General features: G+C 41.8%; 1 protein-coding gene across 1 annotated transcript in view; it reads right to left on the bottom strand.

Moving 5' to 3' along the window:
• Positions 1-17,701: 17,701 nt before the first annotated feature.
• Positions 17,702-23,678, bottom strand: part of DROSHA (drosha ribonuclease III) — a 70,447-nt gene continuing 64,470 nt past the window's right edge. The window contains exon 31 of the mRNA XM_080610095.1: positions 17,702-21,779. Coding sequence (XP_080466221.1) covers positions 21,649-21,779 — 131 coding nt within the window. The 3' untranslated portion in view covers positions 17,702-21,648. The remainder of the gene's footprint in view (positions 21,780-23,678) is intronic.

Raw genomic sequence — 23,678 nt, 5'->3', positions numbered from 1 at the left:
CACACTGATATGCTGCAGGTATGAGAATTCATCCTCCTGACAAAATTACCACATGTTCTGTCAGGCACTGTCCATTCCAGTCTTCAAAAACCCTGCTGCTTCATTGAGTCAGATTTCCTCTCCATTTCTGTAGCAAATTCCACTAATTTACCATAAAGTCAGAATAAGAATACTTAGGCAATCTCAGGAAAGAACTCACAAACATGAGAATATACAGTAGGCCAGGGTTCATTAGCACAATTAATGCCATGTTCACAAACTTCCTTCACTGATGGGACAGGTACAGCGCTCACTTCTTTGAAACTGTCTCCATGTAAATGTCCTAGTGTATCTCTCTGCAGTAAATGACAAAATGGTGGCCTGTTTAATTTCTTATTACCTCCTTTGAATATTCTCCTTTCTTGTCAGTGGTGCTGCACCTGTAGGAGGTTGCTTGCCATCTCCTGGTTTTATGATGTCAGCTTCATTCTGCTGCATGGTAATTATATTTAAGTTGCACTGGACTGCGCAGTTTGAATAAATAAATGACATTTCGCTTTGGCATATATTGGTTGTAAAAGGCCTTGGAATCAATTTGCTTAGAAGAAAAACAGAGGAGAAGGAAATGAAGTCCCACATCTCCTATTACAGTGCATGGGACAGACAAACTCAGAGTGACAGAGCAAGACAAGGAATAATTTACTAGGTTATTAAAGAGGAAAAAAATAATAATATTACCAAACATTTAGCATTACTGGAACATTCATAGCCCCATCAGACAAGCTATTCTGTACCTGAACAGCCTAAAACTCATGTGTATGTGTTTACACAAACAGTCTCTTTCTGTGTTGCCAGTAATTCAGACCCAATAAACATTTTTAATTTTATTTTATTTTTTTAATCTTTGTCAAGGGAAAGAGAAAGGTCAAGCTTCTTATGTTTTCTTGCATTTACTTGTGCTGGAAGAAATGAGTTGAAGGATCTGATTCTTAATTTAAAATATTTATCTATTTAAAAAATCATTTTAGTTATTCAAAAAGCAAAATTTTATCAGGGAAGCCCTAACAGTCTTTTTAGCTAGAGTGGCACGAATAAAATGTTTATAATGTGGTGTCTATTGTACTTAAAGCTTGAGCTACAATAAGCACAATGCTTCTTCAAATTCCTTCATCTAACAGAAAAGTGATTTTCTTTATTCAAGGCTCTCAAACTAAGAGAGAAACAGAGAAGAGATAGATACAACTCTTTGTAGCACTGCTTAGATGTGAAGGTTAATCACAAAGTGCAGCAGTGATTTTAAATGTTTCAAAATGTAAAATAAAGCTGCATTCAGATCTGCCTCATAAATGGACCACTCTAGTTAAAACTTTGAGAAATGAATTCCTGGCTCTGCTTCTTTTTCTGAGAAAGAAAACATAGTGGCCTTCTGAGGCAAGATCTTTAAAGATTTTCGATGAGATTTATGTGGCAGAAAGAGCTCTCAGAGACAAATCGATGTAACTAAGTACAGCGCTCTCATACAATCATGCTGATCAGGAAAACTGGCTGCATCATCAGAGGGATGTCATTTTCTCACTTGCATTGTGTGAGATTGCCTAAGGTTTCTCAAAACATTGAAACCAAACCCTCCAGTTGACAGCAGTCAGTGACAACAGGGGGTTCAGGGCAAAAAAGCTGTATCTTCTCAAGCTTGTGTGTTACTATACACATTTCTTTTTCTGACAGACTTTAGATTCCCATTCCCTGGCACTGTATTGCCAACGCAAGCAGTTTTCTCAGATTGCTTCTATCCCTATATTATTTATAAAGAAGTATTTGGCCAAAGATTGCAAGAGAAGTATATTCTTGCACTTTTTTTGTACATCTAACCTGTTTCTTTATTTGGGGATATTGTTAATCATGTTATACGGCAAAAACAGAAAAGCAGCGCCTCATCTTGAACTGCTAAGTGAGAGCGTTTTGATCATCAGTTCTTCACTCTCATCAACAGATGAACTGATTGCATGCTTTCTTTTTGCTTGGCTCCTTCCACATTGTATTAATTCCCACTGCATAGACCCTTGGCATAGTTCTGGTTTGTTTTGCTGCTGTGAGGCATTTTCAGATTGGTACTGCTTACTAACTTGTAAGGACAGGGCTCTGCTTTTCTCAGCACTGTGCACAGAAAAATGGCAGTTCCCACCCAGCAAACTTACCAAGAACAGGCAGCAGATATCTGAAGAAATTCAGGTGTAAATCAGTAAAATCAGGAAAATTAGGATTAGGAACTCAGCCTGCCTAGCCACTTCTGAAAACCCTCTCAGACATCTATATACAGGTCAATGTGCTTAAATACAGCTGTAAACCTGGACTGGTCTTTCTTAAGTGGAAAAGCATCCAAAGCAGGACACGCACACTGAATGCCATTACTGTGTTTTAATTGTAGAGCACAGACTGCCTGCTTGCTCAAATGCACGCACCAGACTCAGATATGTACTACAAGTTATGCAGAATCTATGCAAGTCTGGACAGCTTGCAAACAAGATATGCATCAATAAGAAATTAAAGAAATGGGGATATAAAGTCCTATATGAAAAAAAAATGAAGGCTATAGATTTATTTTTTGGGCTTTTTGCATAACTGCAGCAGCCAACTTAGCAATAGAAGTAGTTTGCTCTTGATGGACATTAAAAGCACAAAAGAGTGTGATAAAAGAGAGACTATTATGCAGTATTTTTTGTAGAATTGTCCCTCAGTATTTTAAGGTCAGTTCTCCTACTCAACTATTAGTTTTTAATATATGAGAAAAAGATCACATGAAAAATTAGTCACAACACTTAGCTGTACTACTGATAAAAACAGATGGGGAGCATACAAATTAGGTAAAGAGAAGTAAAAATAAAAGGACTGAAAAGAGCAACACAGGAGAAACAAACCTCAGGAGGAAAACGAACATAGCCTGTAAATATCTTCAAGGTAACAATGTAAATGAAGGAAGGAAATTATACCAACTCTCAGAAGAAAACACAAAAAGAAGTAATGGCCATAAGCAAAGAAAGGAAAAGTTTAGGCCAAATATGAGCAAAAATCTAGGAGTAATTAGGGTATTGAAAAAATCGAAGGTAGTTGAAATGCAACTTATGTACATATTTAAGAATACTGGATCAAGAATAAAATGATGAAGAGTGCAGATCAGTAAAATTTAAGTTTTGAGAGGAAATAATGAAGAAAGCCTTCCTTGGCACCCTATCTGATTTTTCTCCACAATGATCTGATGAACACCAGATTGGCACAGTTACATGCAACATACCTGCTTACTCCTTACACCTGCTTGTTTGTATTTTTTTTCTTTGTGACAGCTGACATGAGTGTTTTTCTTTAATTTTTTATCTTATTTGACTTCTCATTAGTTATACTTGAGTCACCACATCTCCTCATCTCATCATTTTGTTCCCTTTCCACCCAGCTCCTTCAATCAGTACATAGACACAGATGCTTCTTTTACAGTGAGTACTGATTTGACCGTATGTTCCTTCAGCTGCACTTACCTCAAGCATTTTGAACTCTGCCATGTTCCAAGACAGCCTGTAGTGATTCAGGTGTAAGTGTTGACTGTTAAAAGCTGGGCAAATGGATGACCCTTGTTCAACATGGGGCTAGTTTTCAATAGGTTTGTCCTTTCAGGAGATATTTGTGTTTCACTAAGTGCATTAGGATTTAGTACACAGCAGATGTTGTTTCATCAGCAATATCTCCTTGATATTCTGACAAACTGTAAATTCATGCTTTTAAAATCTCAGTTGCCTGCATGCCAACATTTCATTTCAAGGTTCAACTTTCAGCTCAATATAGACACTTAGTAAGTCAAGGGAAAGGATCTTATCAACTCAGATGAGTTTAAAATGAGACCTTTTACTTCTATTCAAGCTTAAGTAACTCAGAACATAAATTTGCCATTTGGATCCTTTACCGTGCAGTCAGTATAATAGCTTCTACTTCTGCTATCATAGCCAGCATTCTAATTCAATAGTCTGTTTTAAGTCCACACACAACTCTGCATACCTTTGTATTGCAAGTGCTCAAAACCCCATTAGACTTACACTTCTAATACTGTAAGGTCAGGAAGTGCTAATTTCTGCATTTGCAGATGGACAATTGACTGTCAATTAAAACGGAGTTGGGCACCTGCATAACCTTGATGACTTATGCCAAAAGAACTTCTGTGGTGTCCCAGTAGCCCTTAAACTTTTCCTGGGAAAAACACCTGAAACTAAAGTTTTCCAGTGTGAGGCTGCAATGTAGGGAAAGCTGGATAGAGCCACAGCACTGCTACGGATACACAGGCAGGTTGGTGTAGCAGTAAGGAGCTCTTGCCACTCTAGGGACACTGACAGGAGGTAAAGGGGAGAGAAAGGAAAGATGAAGTTCTTAGTCCCTTGACATTTTTATTCTCATTTTGCCATTGTAAAGTTGCCCTTGCCGGGGTTAATTAACATCTATGTATGCCAGTACTAGAGGAACAAAGCAGATTGTAGTTTTCACCCCTCTCCCACGTTTTCCTAGCAGTTACCGGACCTTGGGATGTAACCTCTGTAAATGCTCTCTCATTACCTTCCTACTAATTAGTCTCATTTCATTTATGGGGCATATTATAGAATCATAGAATCATAGAATAGTTAAGGTTGGAAAGGACCTTAAGATCATCTAGTTCCAACCCCCCTGCCATGGGCAGGGGCACATCACACTAAACCATGCCACCCAAGGCCTCATCCAACCTGGCCTTGAACACCGCCAAGGATGGAGCATTCACAGCCTCCCTGGGCAACCCATTCCAGGGCCTCATCACCCTCACAGTAAAGAATTTCTTCCTTATGTCCAATCTAAACTTCCCCTGTTTAAGTTTTAACCCATTACCCCTTGTCCTGTCACTACAGTCCCTAATGAAGAGTCACTCTCCAGCATCCCTGTAGGCCCCCTTCAGACACTGGAAGGCTGCTATGAAGTCTCCACGCAGCCTTCTCTTCTCCAGGCTGAACAGACCCAACTCTCTCAGCCTCTCTTCATAGGGGAGGTGCTCCACTCTCCTGACCATCCTCGTGGCCCTCCTCTGGACTTGGTCCAAGAGTTCCACGTCCTTTTGATGTTGAGGACACCAGAACTGCACACAATACTCCAAGTGAGGTCTCACGAGAGCAGAGTAGAGGGGCAGGATCACCTCCTTCAACCTGCTGGTCACGCTCCTCTTGATGCAGCCCAGGATACAGTTGGCTTTCTGGGCTGCGAGCGCACACTGAAGCCGGCTCATGTTCATTTTTTCATCGACCAACACCCCCAAGTCCTTCTCCGCAGGGCTGCTCTGAATCTCTTCTCTGCCCAACCTGTAGCTGTGCCTGGGATTGCTCCCACCCAGGTGTAGGACCTTGCACTTGGCATGGTTAAACTTCATCAGGTTGGCATCAGCCCACCTCACAAGCTTGTGTTGAGGTCCCTCTGGATGGCATCCCTTCCCTCCAGCGTATCAACCAAACCACACAGCTTGGTGTCATCGGCAAACTTGCTGAGGGCGCACTCAATCCCACTGTCCATGTCACCGACAAAGATGTTGAACAAGACCGGTCCCAACACCGATCCCTGAGGGACACCACTTGTTGCCGGTCTCCAGCTGGACATCGAGCCATTGACCACAACTTTATGCATGCAGCCATCCAGCCAGTTCTTTATCCACCGAGTGGTCCACCCATCAAATTGATATCTCTCCAATTTAGAGACAAGGATGTCATGTGGGACAGTGTCAGACAATTATCTGGGGATTTTATATGGTTTAACACATTAAAAAAATAAAGCTTCTTGACATTTGAAAAATACTCTCACTTTGGAGAAACTGTCACTCCCCTTCACATCTGCACATAAGATGTTTGAAGGAGTCATCCGGGGATAAAAAAGCGTCTTCCTCATAGCAATGCCTATGTAAAATGTTAAGGAGGATGTGCCATGCTGGCTCAATTTGAGCCCTAGCGTCTTATTACAGCTACATGCCACAAATGTTTACTCTTCAACTCAACTAATCTAACTATGGGCATTGGACTAATTAAAGATAAAAGAGGTGTCATCCTTTGGTGCTCAGACAAGAGCGGGTGATTCATCCTGCCTAAGCTGTGAGGTAGTCACTTTCTCTCTCTACTTATCACAGCAGGGGCATAAGGGCCATAGCTATGACTTCAGTGTCTGCTATTCAGTAGGATGAGTTTCAGCCTTAGAGTCTAGTACAGTAGATGAACTTGCCTAGAGTTCCCAAATTTGGGGCATTTTTTTTTTCTATGTATACAACTTGCTGCAGATTGCAACTTCAGGGATGGTCTTGAAAAGCCTGTTGAGCCACTCTGTGCTTCGATCTACCGCCCTGTGTGCTTACATGCATGCAAGCTGAAGACAAGTATCACTGAAAACTCATCCTGGAACAGCAGAAGCCAAATCAGCATGCTTCCTCCACTGTGTTGGCTAAGGTACTTGAAAAAACAGAGGCTATTCTGCTGAGCCAGATACATTCACAGGTCGCTGTTATTCACCTTCAGCGAAACACCAGCCCTCAGTCTTTTCTCCACTATCTCCTTCTTGGGAACATGAGAGGGATTAATGAGGATTAAACTTCTGAAAGTGCCATGCCAGAAGTCAAGAGAGGAGCTTCATATCTCTGTTCACTAGAATCTCTTCTGATGGGGAGTCTCCTGCAGACTTGCCTTCTCTACACATGCCTCTTTGTACAGAAAAATTTCTGAACAAAAACAATTGAGTTAAGGTGACCATCTTTAGTTGTATTACAAGTTTAAAGACAGGATATGACCTGTCCTTAAAGTCCCTGATGATTTATTTAGTGGGCATATTTTTACATTGTTTCCTTTAACATCAGAGAAAAGGTGCCTTTGGAAAGGCAGAGTCTTTATCTCATCTTCTTTAAAATCACACCACGGATCTCAAAAGAAAGGCTATGTCATGTCAGAATTTAAAACCTTCACCTTATGGCTGTCACCCAAAGTACATGAAATATGTGCCACCAAATTTTAAAGGATTGCTTATTGCTACCGACCAGTCAGATTCTCAATTGAATGATACAATTGCCCAGTGTTTCCCTAAAAGTGATGAAGCTGAATCTTTTTATACTAGAAAAGGATCTGACCCTTATTTTCAGTGTCTTCTGAATCCAAAGTAATTTTATCCACTTGAATAATTTATCATCATAACCTATTTTTCATTAATTTAACTATGTTCTCGCTCCTCTCGGACTTGGTACTTACAGTATAGTTCTACTGAAAAAAACAACAATGTGAAATTAGCACTTTCTTACTCAGCAGATCCCTTTCCTGTGAAGTAAGAAAGAGTGCTGCTTAACTTACCATTAAAAGTAGTAAGATATTTTTACTCCCCCCCCCAGCTACCTTCCCTGCTTTGCACCCATCAGAACCAATACAGCTAAGGGGAAGCACAGGACAAGATTTTTGGCTCATGTATTGACGGGATTATTAACTAAACTCCAGGCCAGCTGGGCAGCCTGCGGATCTCTGGAATGTGACCACCGTTACACTCCTGCTGTAGACAGTGGAGGGCTGTACCTACAAGCAGAGCTTGCAAAGCCGTTGCTACTGATAACATGCAAGTCGGACCAACGCAAGTTCTCAATACTAGCAAAGTGCTCAACTCAGCAGATAGTCACATACTTTAAATTAATCTTAGGCATAAGCATTGCAGGACTAGGGCCACTTCAAGTCTAAGGGCTAAAAACCAAATGAGGCTATTTGTTGATGTGCTGCAAACCACCTCAGGTGTGAACCCTTCTGTGCCAGTCCTGACTGATTTGCTCAGCTTCCACAGGTTGTGGAATCACAAGGTTTGTGGACATCGAATTGCTGAGGTGAGTAGCTCCAGAGAGGACGTCTTCAACACCTGAGTGAAGCTCAGCGTCCAGAAGCCTCAACTCAGAGCAGCAACAGCCACCGACAGAGCCTCAACTCCTCGACAGGACTTGCCTGGGAGCCAGCAGCTCAGCTGACGCTCACAGAGGGCGGAGCCAGGGGGAGCAGCAGCAGCCCTGATTGGTTAAAAACCCGCCCCAGGGAGCGTGAGTGACCAGGGTGGGTCGACGCAGTTTGCGCAGTCCAGTGAGCAGGATGGTGAGTACTCACCTTGTGACCAGGGCCCAGTCTGGGAGCTCTGCTCTGGCTGCCCCGGCGGTGGCCAGCACAGGCACCCAGACAGAGCCGATGAGAGGGGAGGCTGCAGTGCAATGCTCAGAGTGTAGAGAGTGCCTGCACTGGTCTACTGAGGGAACGGTGCCCAATGGGCAGGGCTGCACTCGGTGCTCCCTGGTGGAGGTCCTCCTGCAGCAGGTGGCTGAGCTGCGGGATGCTGTTAATAGGCTGAAAGGTGTCAGGGAAGCTGAGAGGAAGCAGGACTGCCTCCTCCAGGCCCAAACTGTGCAGGGGCCTCAGGCATCCCCTGAAGCTCATGGAGGAGTGGAGGAGGCTGTCAACCCAGGAAGCTGGGAAATAGTAACAACAAAAAACAACAAAAGAAAAAAAGAGGAAGAGGAAATTAAAAGCAAGCGGCTTCCTCCTAAATCTATTGTCCCCACCCAGAACTGCTTTGCTGTCCTGCAGGGGGCTAATGAGGAAATACACTCGCACCATGAATAACTGGCTGATGCACTGCTAAAGAAGATCTCTACTGGTGCTGCCAGGAAAAAGTCGTGGGTCATCGTAGTAGGGGACTGTACTTTGAAAGGCACAGAGGCACCCATCTGTCAGCCTGACCCAGTCTCAAGGGAGGTGTGTTGCCTACCAGTGGCATGGATCAGGGATGTTGCAGAGAGGCTGCCTGCTCTAGTAAATCCCACTGACTATTACCCGCTTCTAGTGATCCATGTGGGTGCTAGTGATACAGACAGCAGTAGCCTGGAGAACATAAAGGACTACAGAGCCTTGGGAGAGGTGGTTAGGAGCTCAGATTGTCTTTTTGTCAATTCTCCAGGAAAAAGAGGAGGACCTTAAAAAGGCTGGGAGGATTGGCCAGGTTAATAAATGGTTAGAACAGCGGTGCCATAGTAAGGGGTTTGGGTGTCCTGAACATGGGACTCAATTTGGGAGGCCAGGTCTGCTGGGGCCTGGTGAAGCTGATCTGACAACAAAGGAGAAGAAGGGTTTTGGTAGGAGGCTTGCCAGGCTGGTCAAGGATGCTTTAAACTAGATGTGTTGGGGGTGGGGGGGCATCATTCCATCCCAACACACCCAGTCAGTTGCCAGCACCTATAATAAATGCTCGGAGCAATGTAGAGATATTCCAGCTGCTCCGCCAATGAGCTGGCTTCATTTGGAGCTCGGCTCAGATGCCTCTATACAAACGCCCGTAGCATGGGGAACAAAAAAGAGGAATTAGAGATGTGTGCACATCTATGGGGGTATGATATAGTAGGCATCACAGAAACATGGTGGGATGGCTCCTACGACTGGAGTGTTGGAATGGAAGGTTAAAGGCTCTTTAGAAAAGACAGGCCTGGCAGGCGGGGCGGGGGAGATGCTATTTATGTTAGGGATAGGCTGGAGAGTATGGAACTCTGTCTGAGGATGGGTGAACAGTCGACAGAGAGTTTGTGAGTCAGGGTTAAAGGGAGAACAGTTATGGGAGACGTTACTGTAGGGATCTGTTACAGACCGCCTGATCGAGAAGAATCTGTGGATGAAGTGCTCTATAGACAGATAGAAAAAGCCTCACACTCACAGGCCCTTGTTCTCATAGGAGACTTCAACCACCCTGACATCTGTTGGAGTGAAGGTACGGCCCGGCACAAGCAATCCAGGAGGTTCCTCGATTGTGTGGAAGACAACTTCCTTCTGCAAGTAATAGAGGAGCCAACAAGGAGAGGTGCCATGCTTGACCTCGTGCTCACCAACAGAGAAGGGCTGGTTGGAAATGTGACGCTCCAGGGCAGCCTTGGTTGCAGCAATCATGAGATGGTTGAATTCGAGATCCTCAGGACAGTGAGAAGAGCGTGCAGCGAGCTCACTGCCCTGGACTTCAAGAGAGCAGACTTTGGCCTCTTCAGGAACCTGATCAGTAAGGTTCCATGGGACACAGCCCTAGAGGGCAGGGGGCCCAAGACTGTTGGTTGATATTCAAGGATCACCTGCTACAAGCTCAGGAGTGTTGCATCCCAACTAGAAGGAAGTGCAGCAGGAGGGCCGGGAGACCTCCTTGGATGGATAAGGAGCTGTGGAGGAAACTTTGAAGAAAAAAAGAGGCTTATAGAAGGTGGAAGCAGGGACAGGCAGCCTGGGAAGAATACAGGGATGCTGTCCGGGAAGCTAGGGACCAAGTTAGGAAAGCAAAGGCCCAGTTAGAATTGAACTTGGCTAAGGATGTTAAGGATAACAGAAAGGGATACTATAGGTACATAACAAGTAAAAGACAGACTAGGGACAGCACAGGCTCCCTCCGGAAGCTATCAGGAGAACTGGCTACCCTGGATTTGGAGAAGGCTGAGGTTCTCAATGGCTTGTTTGCCTCGGTCTTCACTAGCAAAGGCTCTGACCACAACACCCAACTCTTGAAAGGCAGATGCAGGGACTGTGAGAATGAAGACCTTGGGCCCACTGTAGGAGAGGATCTGGTTCGAGACCATCTTAAGAACCTGAACGTACACAAGTCCGTGGGACCTGATGAAATCCATCCACGGGTCCTGAAGGAGCTGGCGAATGAAGTTGCTAAGCCACTGGCCATCATATTTGAAAAATCATGGCAGTCAAGTGAAGTTCCCGATGACTGGAAAAAGGGAAATATAACCCTCATTTTCAAGAAGGGGAAAATGGATGACGCAGGGAATTACAGACCAGTCAGTCTCACCTCTGTGCCTGGCAAACTCTTGGAGCAGATTCTCCTGGAAGGCATGCTAAGGCACATGAAAAACAAGGAGGTGGTTGGTGACAGCCAGCATGGCTTCACTAAGGGGAAATCCTGCCTGACCAATTTGGTGGCCTTCTATGATGGGGCTATGAAACTGATGGACAGGGGCAGAGCAGTTGATGTCATCTACCTAGACTTGTGCAAAGCCTTTGACACTGTTCCACATGACATCCTTGTCTCTAAATTGGAGAGATATCAATTTGATGGGTGGACCACTCGGTGGATAAAGAACTGGCTGGATGGCCACACACAAAGAGTTGTGGTCAATGTCTCGATGTCCAGCTGGACACCGGTAACAAGTGGTGTCCCTCAGGGATCGGTGTTGGGACCGCTCTTGTTCAACATCTTTGTTGGTGACATGGACAGTGGGGTTGAGTGCGCCCTCAGCAAGTTTGCCGATGACACCAAGCTGTGTGGTTCGGTTGATACGCCGGAGGGAAGGGATGCCATCCAGAGGGACCTCAACACAAGCTTGTGATGTGGGCTGATGCCAACCTTATGACGTTTAACCATGACAAGTGCAAGGTCCTACACCTGGGTGGGAGCAATCCCAGGCACAGCTACAGGTTGGGCAGAGAAGAGATTCAGAGCAGCCCTGCGGAGAAGGACTTGGGGGTGTTGGTCAATGAAAAAATGAACATGAGCCGGCTTCAGTGTGCGCTCGCAGCTCAGAAAGTAAACCATACCTCAGGCTGCATCAAGAGGAGCGTGACCAGCAGGTTGAAGGAGGTGATCCTGCCCCTCTACTCTGCTCTCGTGAGACCTCGCTTGCAGTATTGTGTGCAGTTCTGGTGTCCTCAACATCAAAAGGACATGGAACTGTTGGAACAAGTCCAGAGGAGGGCCACGAGGATGATCAGGGGACTGGAGCACCTCCTGTATGAAGACAGGCTGAGAGAGTCGTGGCTGTTCAGCCTGGAGAAGAGAAGGCTGCGTGGAGACCTCATAGCAGCCTTCCAGTGTCTGAAGGGGGGCTATAGGGATCCTGGAGAGTGACTCTTCATTAGGGACTGTAGTGACAGGACAGGGGGTAATGGGTTAAAACTTAAACAGGGGAAGTTTAGATTGGACATAAGGAAGAAATTCTTTACTGAGAGGGTGGTGAGGCCCTGGAATGGGTTGCCCAGGGAAGCTGTGAATGCTCCATCGCTGGCGGTGTTCATGGCCAGGTTGGACAGAGCCTTGGGTGACATGGTTTAGTGTGAGGTGCCCCTGCCCATGGCAGGGGGGTTGGAACTAGATGATCTTAAGGTCCTTTCCAACCCTAACTATCCTATGATTCTATGACAGTTTCTCACATTGTAAGAGGGAACCTGATTGCTCTTTCAGAGACAGATAAAGTAACATTGGTGTAAGTTCTCTTGTGGAAGACAAAACATTTGAGGCAATACTCCCTGCAGTGTATCCAAATTATAATTTTTTTCTACTTTTCAAGATAAATCCTTTCTAAAACTCACACTACAAATTCAGGATTAGTTTCCCCCAAGAAAGTACATGCAATACATAATAAAAATAGGAATTTTCGAAAGAACTTTCAACTTCCCTTTTCCATAAGACATAATTCATTTCCAGAATGTTCTTTAAGTTTACACAGTCTCTAACATATGACTAAATCTGAAGTCACTTTGTCTGTCAAAAGGTAAAGAGCAAATGAGTTATCAGCTGGGTCATCAGAAGTCGTTCTCTTTGGACCCGATGTAGTAAAGAATATCCTGTCTTCCAAACAACTGAAGTCCCAAAAGGCCACAAATCCTAGTTTGCAACAAGCCAACCTATTCAACACAAAGGTCAGCATCATTAAACAGTATAAACAAAGCAATCCCGTAGCTGGAAATGACAGATCTGTCTAGGAGGCGAAGGAATCATGCAGCTCTCTCTCTGGGCCTCCTTCACTCCCACACTTGCACAGTCCCAGACTTCTTCATATATCAACACACTCTTGCCTGTTTAACTTCATACACAAGAATGCATACATATACCTGTACAACTTGTGCACGTGTGGGAACAGGCAAAAATCCCTTCAAAACACAGAAAACCATGAGATAAGCCATTACAAAACCATATGGAAGCAATAGCTGATCAATGTGTACTGTCCTCTGGACCTCTAGTCTTCCTCCCCATGGTCATGCAATGAATACTCTTTTACTATTTCAGTCAGACTAAAGACTTACACAGCTTGTTAAGAGAGAGATCCTACTCCTAATTCAGCTCACATTCCCATCCCACCAATTTCTGCCACCCAAGGCTGGGCTAAAACCCATGCTTACTCTTCTGCCTGCCTCTTACCAGCTGCAAATGCACTGCATGTGTTCCCACTAGCCTGTCTTTGCACTGGTGCCAGATGTTCCAAGTCTGGGGACTATACTCAAGCACTTGGCAACTGCTTTTTCCCCCCATCTCCACGTTCCCTCCTCCCTCCCCAGCCACCTCCACCTTCCACTGGGGGTTGGAAGCCACTAATCCTCCTGCAGGAGTAAATACACATGCCAGGGCAAGACTAAGGAGATAGTACGCTTTTAGTGATGTTAGCCCTTGGCCCCCACTACCTATCTGGGGCTATTACTGGAAGGCAAACAGTTCTCAAATAATTTCTTTTCAGGGAACCAAGAAACTCACTTAGGCACTTTGAAATCAAGTACTTTGCATAAACAAGAGCACAGCTCTTTGCATGCTTATTCTCTTTTGTAACCACGCTGGAAGTATATTATGTATGTGTACAGAGCCATACTAACTTCTAATGGGTTTAAAAAACCAACAGCCATTAACTCCTGACTTTGAGAGGCAAGAACAGAGGCCTGCCTTGTTCTGTGTGTGTATAATGGAGCCAACGCCAGCTCTGCCACAGCACAACGGACACTGCTTGTTACTACCCAAGTGGCGCTTGTCACACGTATTGTCATGGTGTGCTGGGCAGAACCTTGGAGCTGTGAGCCCGAGTTGCCACAGCAGGAGCAAAACAGCAAAGGCAGGGAAACGTGAACATGCTGGCTATGGAGACTCCTGCCACACAGCAGCAGCAGCCACTGATTTTTCTTTCACTTTTTTCATTACTTTTATGAAGTTTTTGTATGAAAGAGATCATGCAAAACTGCATTCTAGTCTGCTGCGCATAAAATTTAAAATGCTCACATTAACGCAAAACCAAAACTACTATATCGAGAGCTAAATGCTGTAAATAAGTAGCTATGTGGTATGAAGAGAGGATGAATCTCAGCTGGGGCTTGACAGATTCAGGTTTTGTTCTCATTTCTACCCTTGACCTGTTTGGTGACTTCGAATAAGTGGTTGCATTCTTTCAGTTTTTTTCTGGGTCAGGGACTGCCTGTCATTTTGTGTTCATCGTGGCTGGCATGAAAAGCCTCAGTGCTAGTGAAGATCTCTGGATACTACCACGACACAAACAATGTTTAAATACTTGTTAAACAAACAATGAACAGAGAAGAGACTTTTTTTCCCTGGTAAAAAAGTGTTATGTTGCAATGAATAAAAATGTCAGATGTTTCATAAATAAATAAATATATCTGCATTTACCCCAAACACACATATTCAAAAAATGCTCCTAATTAAATTCTAGCCACCTATTACAATTTTACTAGATTATTTCCCACCTTTGTATCTTAAGATATTGAAGCTTTATCACCTCACTTTTACTTCTAATAAAAAGTATTGATTTGCTATACCTCATCTTTAAGATTTATACTCTGGCTTCATATAAAACTCAACTCAATGCATTTTTTCAAGCCATCATTATCCCAAGCACATGGCATAGATTTGTATACACATTACAATCAAACCCTATATTTTTCAGTACATATTTGGAAGCGGTTAACACATTTTTCTATCCAAATCAATCTGCTTCTCTGCAGTCAGTGTTGAAATAGGCCTTTTTCTAGTGTTTCAGGTAACAGTTCTGCCTTTTGTTACCTTTCTCTCCTTGCTTACATGTATAAATGTCCATTTATAAGCTGACAGCTGAAATAGAAGCCAAACTTGATCCAATTGCAATATAAGCCGCAAAAAGTACATCACTACATGCCTGAAGACTTCACAGTCCCTCCACAGTCCCTCTTAAAATGTGACAGAATTCTCCCTCTTGGTTGTACTGGAATGATTCAGTATTTTATTTGCATGGAGGTGCAGTGAAGCTTTTGTTCTTGCTGTTGGCACTTGATTTCTGATATAAATGTTACAGTATGACTTGCAAGGGCAAAGAGCCTAAGGTCATTTACTTTATTTTCTCACAGCAGGCGAGAAACTGATGCCTATCTGCTAACCCAATGTAAGATCAGAGAACTCTGAAATAGGAGAGAGTAGTGCTACAGACATAATTACAAACAAACAAAAAACCAAAACCCAATCAATGAAAACACTGAAAAACTAAAAACAAAGAAACACCACCAAACACTGAAAGCAATGGGTGAAAAAGTCATGAGAAGATGAGAAGTCTTGAAAACCTGTTGCTGGGTAAAGCAATTGAGTTCTCTCTTAGTTTTGAGAGCTTATAAGGTCGGCAGCATCCCACCATTTTGGATGCTTGGTCAAGCTTCGATTCAAAAAGCAGCAAGCAGAGACACCTAGACTGCTTTCAATTGTTAGTGTACAGACACCTCCTGAGACAGGATATTGGTTGTAAGATCTGACACAGTCTGACAGGTGGAAAACATATTTAAAATATTTGGCTTGTTTTTCGGAAAAAGGCAGAAGACAACAGTGTTGAATGACAAGAATTTAAAACAACAAAGATAAGAAAAAAACCTTGTTTTATTTTTTTCCTTTGGATGGCGTGATGTTCATTTTTCCTTAATGATGACAAAGGTAAAATATTTTCATGTATCTGACAATGTTTATCATCACAAGACCAAAAGGGAAGAGCAGCAATTTTGGATGACTTGTCCAATGAAGTCATTGAAAATTCTTATTCTAGAGGATTTTAATTAGAATTTTTCCTTTTTTCATAAGAAATAAACTTATATGTGGATAGTGAATAATATTAGCATTTTCAAGCGTTGCTGGATTAGGAAGTGGCTGCTTTATGTTTTCCAGTTCAAGTATCCCTGTGGACACTGAGCTGCAGTATTTGAATTGTAATTCTAGTTGGCAGCAAAAACTGGTCACCATGTCGGAACTACTCTGACACAGTAAATGGCTGAAGTAATGACAGGAAGAAATCTACAGGGAAGTAATGTTGGCTCAGTTTGCATCTGTGAGGTCCCATGGGTTCCCATGACCACCATCCGCATCTTTAAATAAAGTAACAAGCCACCTCCAGTGACACTCGCCCATCACTGCTGCATCACTTCTGGACCATTGATGTATGAGCTCCTCCTGCCACCAGTAAAAGTTCACAGTTTGTCAGCTCAAGAGTCTGTCCTTTGCTAATGGATTACTTTTGAAATGTCTGCTGTAAGTAGAGGTTTTTATTTATTTACTTATAAAAAGGTGTACAGGCTACACACTGTTTGGGCTCTGGTTTCTCAGAGCAGAGTCCCCAGTTTTGGAGATCTTCTCAGTCATTGTTTCCCAAGACTCCACAGGAAAATGGGATGAGAGTGATGGTGCCCAGCCTGCACATCTAAGTTGTCTTTTCATGCCTCCAAGACAGTCTCGGGCATGGGAAGAGAAATGTAGCAGACTTTCAAAGAGAAGATCCTTAATCCACAGAGTAAGACATCCATTGGACGAGGCAACATTGCCCTACCACAGACCTCCTGAAAAGGGGAAAGATAGCTAGTTAGTGAGGTTTTGGGTGTAATTTGGTGCTCCCTTTGTTATCTGTAGCAAGCAGGTGAAAGACGGCCTCTGAGGTAAAACCGCTCCCCAATGGATAGGGAAACCCAAGTGGCTGGAGTGCTATGTCATCTTGGGACCTCAGAAATAACCTGTGAAATTTTAGGGTACCTGAAAAACCAGGCATGGAACCAGCTGGAGAAGACTATCACTCTCTGTCTTTTGGACTTTTAAAAATGGGGGAGGTATTTCCTTTAATTTCTCTTCACAGACTCACACCACCTGTTCTGGCCAATACACACAGCTGCAGTTGCAGGGTCAGCCTCTCTGACTGCACCACTTCCATGACTCCCTAACAGATCTTCCAGCGTGCTGATACCAATGCTCTAGTCAGCAATGCTCCTTATCGTCTTGTGATCTTTCACATCAAGAATGTGCCTCTGAGCAGAAAGCACAGACACAAGAACCTAGGATGATCTTCTCTTCTGCAAGTTTTGGAGCACTGCAACAGCAGCAAGGTAGGCTACCATGAAGATTAAAAACCAAAGAAAACAAAACAAGTCCAGTGCAAAGTTACTGACTTTTACTTCCTTCTACAGACAGAGAACTGTTTTAAAAGGGGAATCCAGAGAAACCCTAAGGAGATGTGATAGATAGTCTTACCTGATGTTTCATTGCTAGGTAGATATAGTATATCCATAAACATAAACAATTTGCTAAGAAACACACCATCTGTAGCTCAAGCTGGGAACATATATCAGAATACGAGGGAAGAAAAAGTAACAAAGTACTTTAAAAAGGCCATTCTCACTAAAATAAAAATCTCTACCTTGCCTATGAATTGATCAGTACACCTCCAGCTTTGCAATCTATTTTAATTGGAGTCTTTATATGAAGATAAATTATATCTTCAAAATACACGGAGCTAACCTATTTTCCAGTGGTAGATGGTCTGTTGAGCATCTCTGAAATAATAACAAATGATATTGAGATGTGTCCACGGCATATGAGCGATCTGATTCCCTGCTCTACCCACCATATTGTTATGGCAACTATTTTTTTTTTATTCTAAGTAAGTGCAAGTTCATTATGTGACCACCAGTTTATTGTAGCAGCTCCTCTTCAAGTCATTCGCTGTACTTGCTTAACTAGGAAAGAACAGATAGCAGAATCCAGAACACCTGTCCCCTGACACCATGGCTTAGTGGTCAAGAATAATTACCAGTAACGAACGAGATGTGTCACACTTCATTTCTAAGCCTGTTCACAGTAAGCCATCAATCATTCCAAGAGCTAAATATTTAGGCTCGCAGGTAACAGAAGACAGCAGACTACAAGCTTTTCGACCACAAGTTTTCACTACACTTCAAAACAGGAACCACTTTCTGGTTATTATTCCCCATTTAGGCAAGCCTATTTCAAATGCTTAGTAATAATTATATAAGCCAGGCAGGGGTGGTAAGGGAGAGAAGCAGGGTCGGATGCATGGGTCACAGAAATTTCAATCCCCATCAAAGACAATGCACAATGGTACAATGTAGATGACCAACTCCCTAAGCTCTCACAGTGCTTTACAAGCTACCACCAAACAGAAACTTTTTACATAGCCTGCATAATCAGAGTCTTTGAAGTAGGGAGACAGATGATCAGGATTTGCCTTTTGATCTTTCCAAATTGTTTTAGCAAGTAACAACTATGCCTGGAGTCTTTTCTGGAAAACTTTATTAGCAACAGTGTTTACAGCAGTCATGGAGACCAAGGTTAACTTAGTTTCACTGTTAAATAATCTTCCAGAAACTGAAAACTTACAAAGCAAACTTAGGCTCTGCAAATAACAATGACAAATTTTACACAAATGCAATAAAAATTCCTAATCAAATGACCTACAATTCAATGTTCTGTACATACACACATTTAAAAGAAAAAAAAAAAAAGAAGGAAAAAATAAATACATGCTTTCACAGGGCCTGCTGAAGCCACACAGATCTTGGTCTTGTTTTTCATTCATCTACTTGTACCCAAATCAAGAACCTTGCATGAGAACCTCTAGATGAGAACACAGCACACTCTGGAGCAATCAAAAAAGGATCTTACACTCCTTAAGCCAGACACACTTTCACATTTCCAAAAAAGCAGCCAAAGTTGCCTAGTTATGAAGTTGCCTAGTTATGAACTACAGCTGTTCCACTGATTAGCACAAACTCAGTAATAATTTTTCCCAAACTTAAGGCAACTTAAAAAACCCTTTCTCTCCTTTGTGTGTATTATAAAGGACTGCACTCACATTATACATTCTCTGCATCTCCTTAAACTATCACAAACATTGATATCCACTGTTTTTAGACAGCGCATACACAGAAAGACAATTCAGTTTTGACACAGAAAATGAAATATTACCTTCTTTGCCTGAAGAAACTTTTTTTCCTTTTCTTGAGGGCAGAAAACAAAATAAAAGGGAATCTTCCTAGCCTATGCTTATACAGTGGAAAAAAAAAAAAAAAAAAAAAAAAACAACCAAAAAGGAAAAATAGCCTACTCATGAAAAAATGGTTATAATCTACATTTTATTTAGAAAGACCTAAAATTCATTAACTGTAGTAGTGGAATGAAGAAATAATTTTTTTTCATTTTCAAGCAATTCCTGCATCAAAGAACAAAAGAGAACGGTTCTGGATTCCTCCCCCCAAACAACATATCTGATAAATTCAATCAATTCTTATGCAAATATTTATGAATAAGCTCACAGTCTTCTTAAGGCTGAAAAGTGAAATTATGTATAGGAAGCATTAAAGATGTTAAACTGTGAGCTAATGATTCCACTGGAGTACTCTGGTGATATAAGACATGATGAGAGAAATATGCACAGCAACCTGAAAATGAAGTCACTGTACGTTCTACTTGTTAAACACATGAATCTACTCTCAGTTAAGAGGGAAAAGTAAAATAATGATGTACACGTTTACCCTTAACCCTTTGCTAATGCACCATTTCAACTTATTGCTAAAAGCAGATGGGCAATCATACAAAAAAATTTGAAATACAAAAGCCTTGAAGGCAGGGAAATTGTCACTGCTTACTTTTCAAGCCTGCTGCTGTTCAGAGGCACTTCAGCATTTTATTTACAGACTGAAGCTACAAGGAGTTACAATCACTTTTCAAAAGTCAAAGAACAGCAGCATCCAGCAGAGAGCAGCTCCCTGCCTTTATCTTTTTGTTGTTTTTAATACCCTACTATATGTTTTAATGGTTCATTATCACCTTTTAAATTACAGAATTTGTTGATTTTTTTTTTCCTCTCATCCTCAGAAATGGATTTAAAAAGGGTCAAACCATTAAGAAAAGGCAATCATAGAAGCTGGAAGAAGTGAGGTAGTGCTGTGGGATCAAGGTTTAAAAAAAACATATTTAAGTACATCTCACATTGCATGCGTACAAAAATGTGCTTATGAAAATACACATACTGATAAGCTCAGAAGTGAAACTTTGGGAAGACATTTGGGTAGTCTGAACTTTTCAGCTACACTTTTATCTACTTTGGCACCTGCAATAAAGTGCTTTCACGGATGCCCATCACACACCTAGAGAGAGGTGTTTCAGACAACTATTAAACTAGTTGCTCAGTGCAGTGTGGCCATTGGGCAGAAGTTTTCTTCCAGGAGTCTGCCTGAATTCTTTGGGCAAGACTCATGTATCCAAGCTCATGAAGCTGCCTGGTATCTTACCACATACATCCTTTTTGCTTACATCAGAAAAGATGCATAAATGACCAAAAAGTATATGAAGCAGGAAGAAAATGTGCAGTTAAGGAAAATAAGAGTTGTACCTGTTTCATTTATCACAAAAGAGAGAGAACTGACCAGACCATACGTACTAAGAAATTGTTTTAACTAAGAACTCAGCATAACTGAAATGAATGGCATGAATCAGGCAAATTAAAAGTACAAGCACCAACATCTACACTGAAACTGGTAGAAACACCACCAACAGACACAGTGGATGCTCCACTTCCAGTACCATTATGAGCTTTTATAGAAGCAACATCTGTCTGTAATAGAAGCCACAGACACCAAAAAATCAAGGAAACTAGGTGACTTAAAACTGTATGCCACCTTTGAACTATAGATTGAGATAAATTCTGCCCTCCTTTGGATACAAACAGTTTTCATTGGACCTACATGAACAGCACCTGTATGGAGTTTCTAATACACCATTTGACTATTATGGTCATAGTTGTATCTTCTGGACAAAGACACCAGTTTGATAAAGCAAGAAGTTAAGAATAAAACTAAACTTGTAAACTCAGTCCAATCTCTATGAAAAGTGTTGTCATTTTCTTGCTTCTAATTACCTTACTTGTTAAGAGTTTTATAATACTGATTTAAAGACAAAAAACCCCCAACCTTCCACACACACCTGTGTCACATTCCAGATGTAGTCCACAAACAAAATGAGTATCTCCTTTGCTTAAATTACTGTACCAGTTTCTATAAAGGGCCAGAAGTTTATGGCTCTGGTTTAGCAGAGTCGAGAAGTACATTTAGCTGCAAAACTTAAGGTAGGTACATGCTTAAGTGCTCTGCTGAATTAGTTTCTTGTAACACTTTCCTCCTTCACAGCAGAGCTTATGCATTAACTTTGCTGGTCACTGGAAAACAGTATTTGGACATAGAAGACAGTAGTTAATCAGGTTTTCCTCCTACAGGCTTTTGAAATTAATACTTTATTACTTCATACAAGACAGTAAAAATAATAAAAATAATCCCACAACTTCCCTTAAAAATTGAAGGGATTTTAAACCATATCTTATTAAAAAGCCAAACAAATTTTGCACTTAAAACTAAAGAAATACTATATATACACATATATACTCATTTTTTTAAAGTACAGATTATGATTTTCTATTTGATATCAACAGGCACTCTTCATTCATCATCTGCAAGAAACTAGGTTAGGTCTCCACAGGCCACAGAGTTATGAAGTAAGTAAATATGCCACTGCTTCTGTGCCCTCCTTTTATTTCCTTGCTTCTTCAGTCTCCTCTGGCTCTCTCTCTTGAAGCTCTTTTTCCCACCTCATTTCTTTCAACTCTTGTCTGTACTTCCGTTCAATGAACCGTTTCTGATGGGCCATCTGAGGAAAGTTATCTGACACAAGAACAAATATTTTACATTAATAAACAAACTGGTAACACAGAAATCCTCAGGTTTTTCTTTTTTTTTTTTTAAACTTTGATAAAAGTAGAGGTAGTAGTGAATAATGTTATTATCATTTTTACTCATTTATTTCTAAAAATCCACAGTAAACCAGGGCTGCGTGTCATACGACTTCAGTTTCTTTACTATTTCCACATCTGTTTCCCCTGCTACAAAGCACTGCCATATCTAATACACTTACAAAAATAAAATATAAAATCCTGGTATAGCAACATGGCCGGTTATTACCTGGATTTTACATTCTGTTCCCTTAGCAACAGGTGGTCGATACTGAAAAAGGAATGTGAGACTACTGTCAATGCTGTCAGGGTTTTTGTCTTGTTCTCACTCCAAAAAAAGCCCCTGGTTCCAAGCATTGTACAGATGTTTCCATTATTATTGTTTTAGACCACACAGCATCCACTAGATGTTCCATGTTATGGCAGGGCCCTAATGGGGAAGTAATAGTGTAGCAAAAAGGAATGCAGTAAAATCTTTTCCTGAGAAAGCTAATGCTTGCCTGTGTACCAGAATACAGCCTTAAGAGTAGTCTAAGAGCATGGATGAGTGAAGGACTGGCTAAAACAGACTAGATGAGGCTTTAGTGATGGAAAAATATCTAGGGGGACAGATGCTTCTGATTTCAGTCATTTTTCCACTGGCTGGTATATCTATACACTAGTTAGAACTAAAGCTGTAAAACCAGTTTATCTAATTGATCAGGATTGCTCTCAATTTAGTGCATAGCTGACAAGAGTACGTTTTCTGCATGACCAGGGTGCTGACATTCATCTGTGTGTCTGTGCTGCAGAGACCTGCACCCTCCAGAAAACAAAGAGGTGGTGGAGTACATGGCAGCCTGCAGATGGTGGTAAATCCTGCTGTGATCACACAGAGCTCTGGGATCAGCACTGGCTACCTATCTGTGTCTGAGATGAATGCAAAACGTTACTACACTGACCTTTAAAGCCATAAAAAAAATTGTAAGATGTCTCGGCAAAGGACGACTCTCTCTCTAGTTGGCTACTGAGAGAGAATTCAGCTGAGGCTCCTCAAGGAGGAGTCCCTTGGCACCAAGCATTCTCCTCCTCTTTCTGGGTTCCAGACAGAACAGATTTGTTCAGCTAGACAACACTGTGCAGAAGCCCTATATTCTGCAGGAGCTCGTGGTAGAACGGAATGACTGCTTTGTGTTATTGGCTGATGAAATTTGTGCTTTTCATTATATACTACAGGAATAAAAGGTTTATTCATCAGTTATTTACAACTCAGTCACAGATGGGTATATTTATTTAAACCAGAAAGCAATCTAAACAAAAGAAAATTGTTTTTAAATTGCTCTTGTTTTTTAAAAACACTAGCGCTTTGTTTAATGTAGTTCCGAGATATCTTGTTCCTCATGTGCACCATAAAATGAAAATCTGGTTTTCAGCACCGTGCCTGTAACATGATTCCTTAAGAACTCTGAAGAACTCAGCTTAGTAGCAATCTGTTTGTTTATAAAGTGTTAAAGATGTTGAGAAGGACATTTATGTAATAAAATCATCATGGATATCATATATATAAACAAGTACATGAAAATTACTTTTACTTGTAATTAACTATTTATGCATTAAAAAAAAAAAAAACCAAAACAACAACAAAGTCAAAACTGAACAAAACAAAAAAAATCCACAAACATATACATAATAGAACAGGTGCCCAGAGAGGCTGTGGAGCCTTCATCCTTAAAGACAGTCAAACCTTGACTGGTAAGGCACTGAGAAACATGACCTAACTTGAAAGTTGGCTCTGTTTTGAGGGTGGTTGGAGCAAAGACCTCTAGAGGTCTGCGGTGTTCAAACAAATACG

Source organism: Psittacula echo (assembly GCF_963264785.1).
Source record: "Psittacula echo genome assembly, chromosome: 2".
NCBI classification, from domain to species: domain Eukaryota; kingdom Metazoa; phylum Chordata; class Aves; order Psittaciformes; family Psittacidae; genus Psittacula; species Psittacula echo.
Note: the sequence above shows the minus strand (reverse complement) of the source record. Positions and strands in the feature narration are given on the sequence as shown.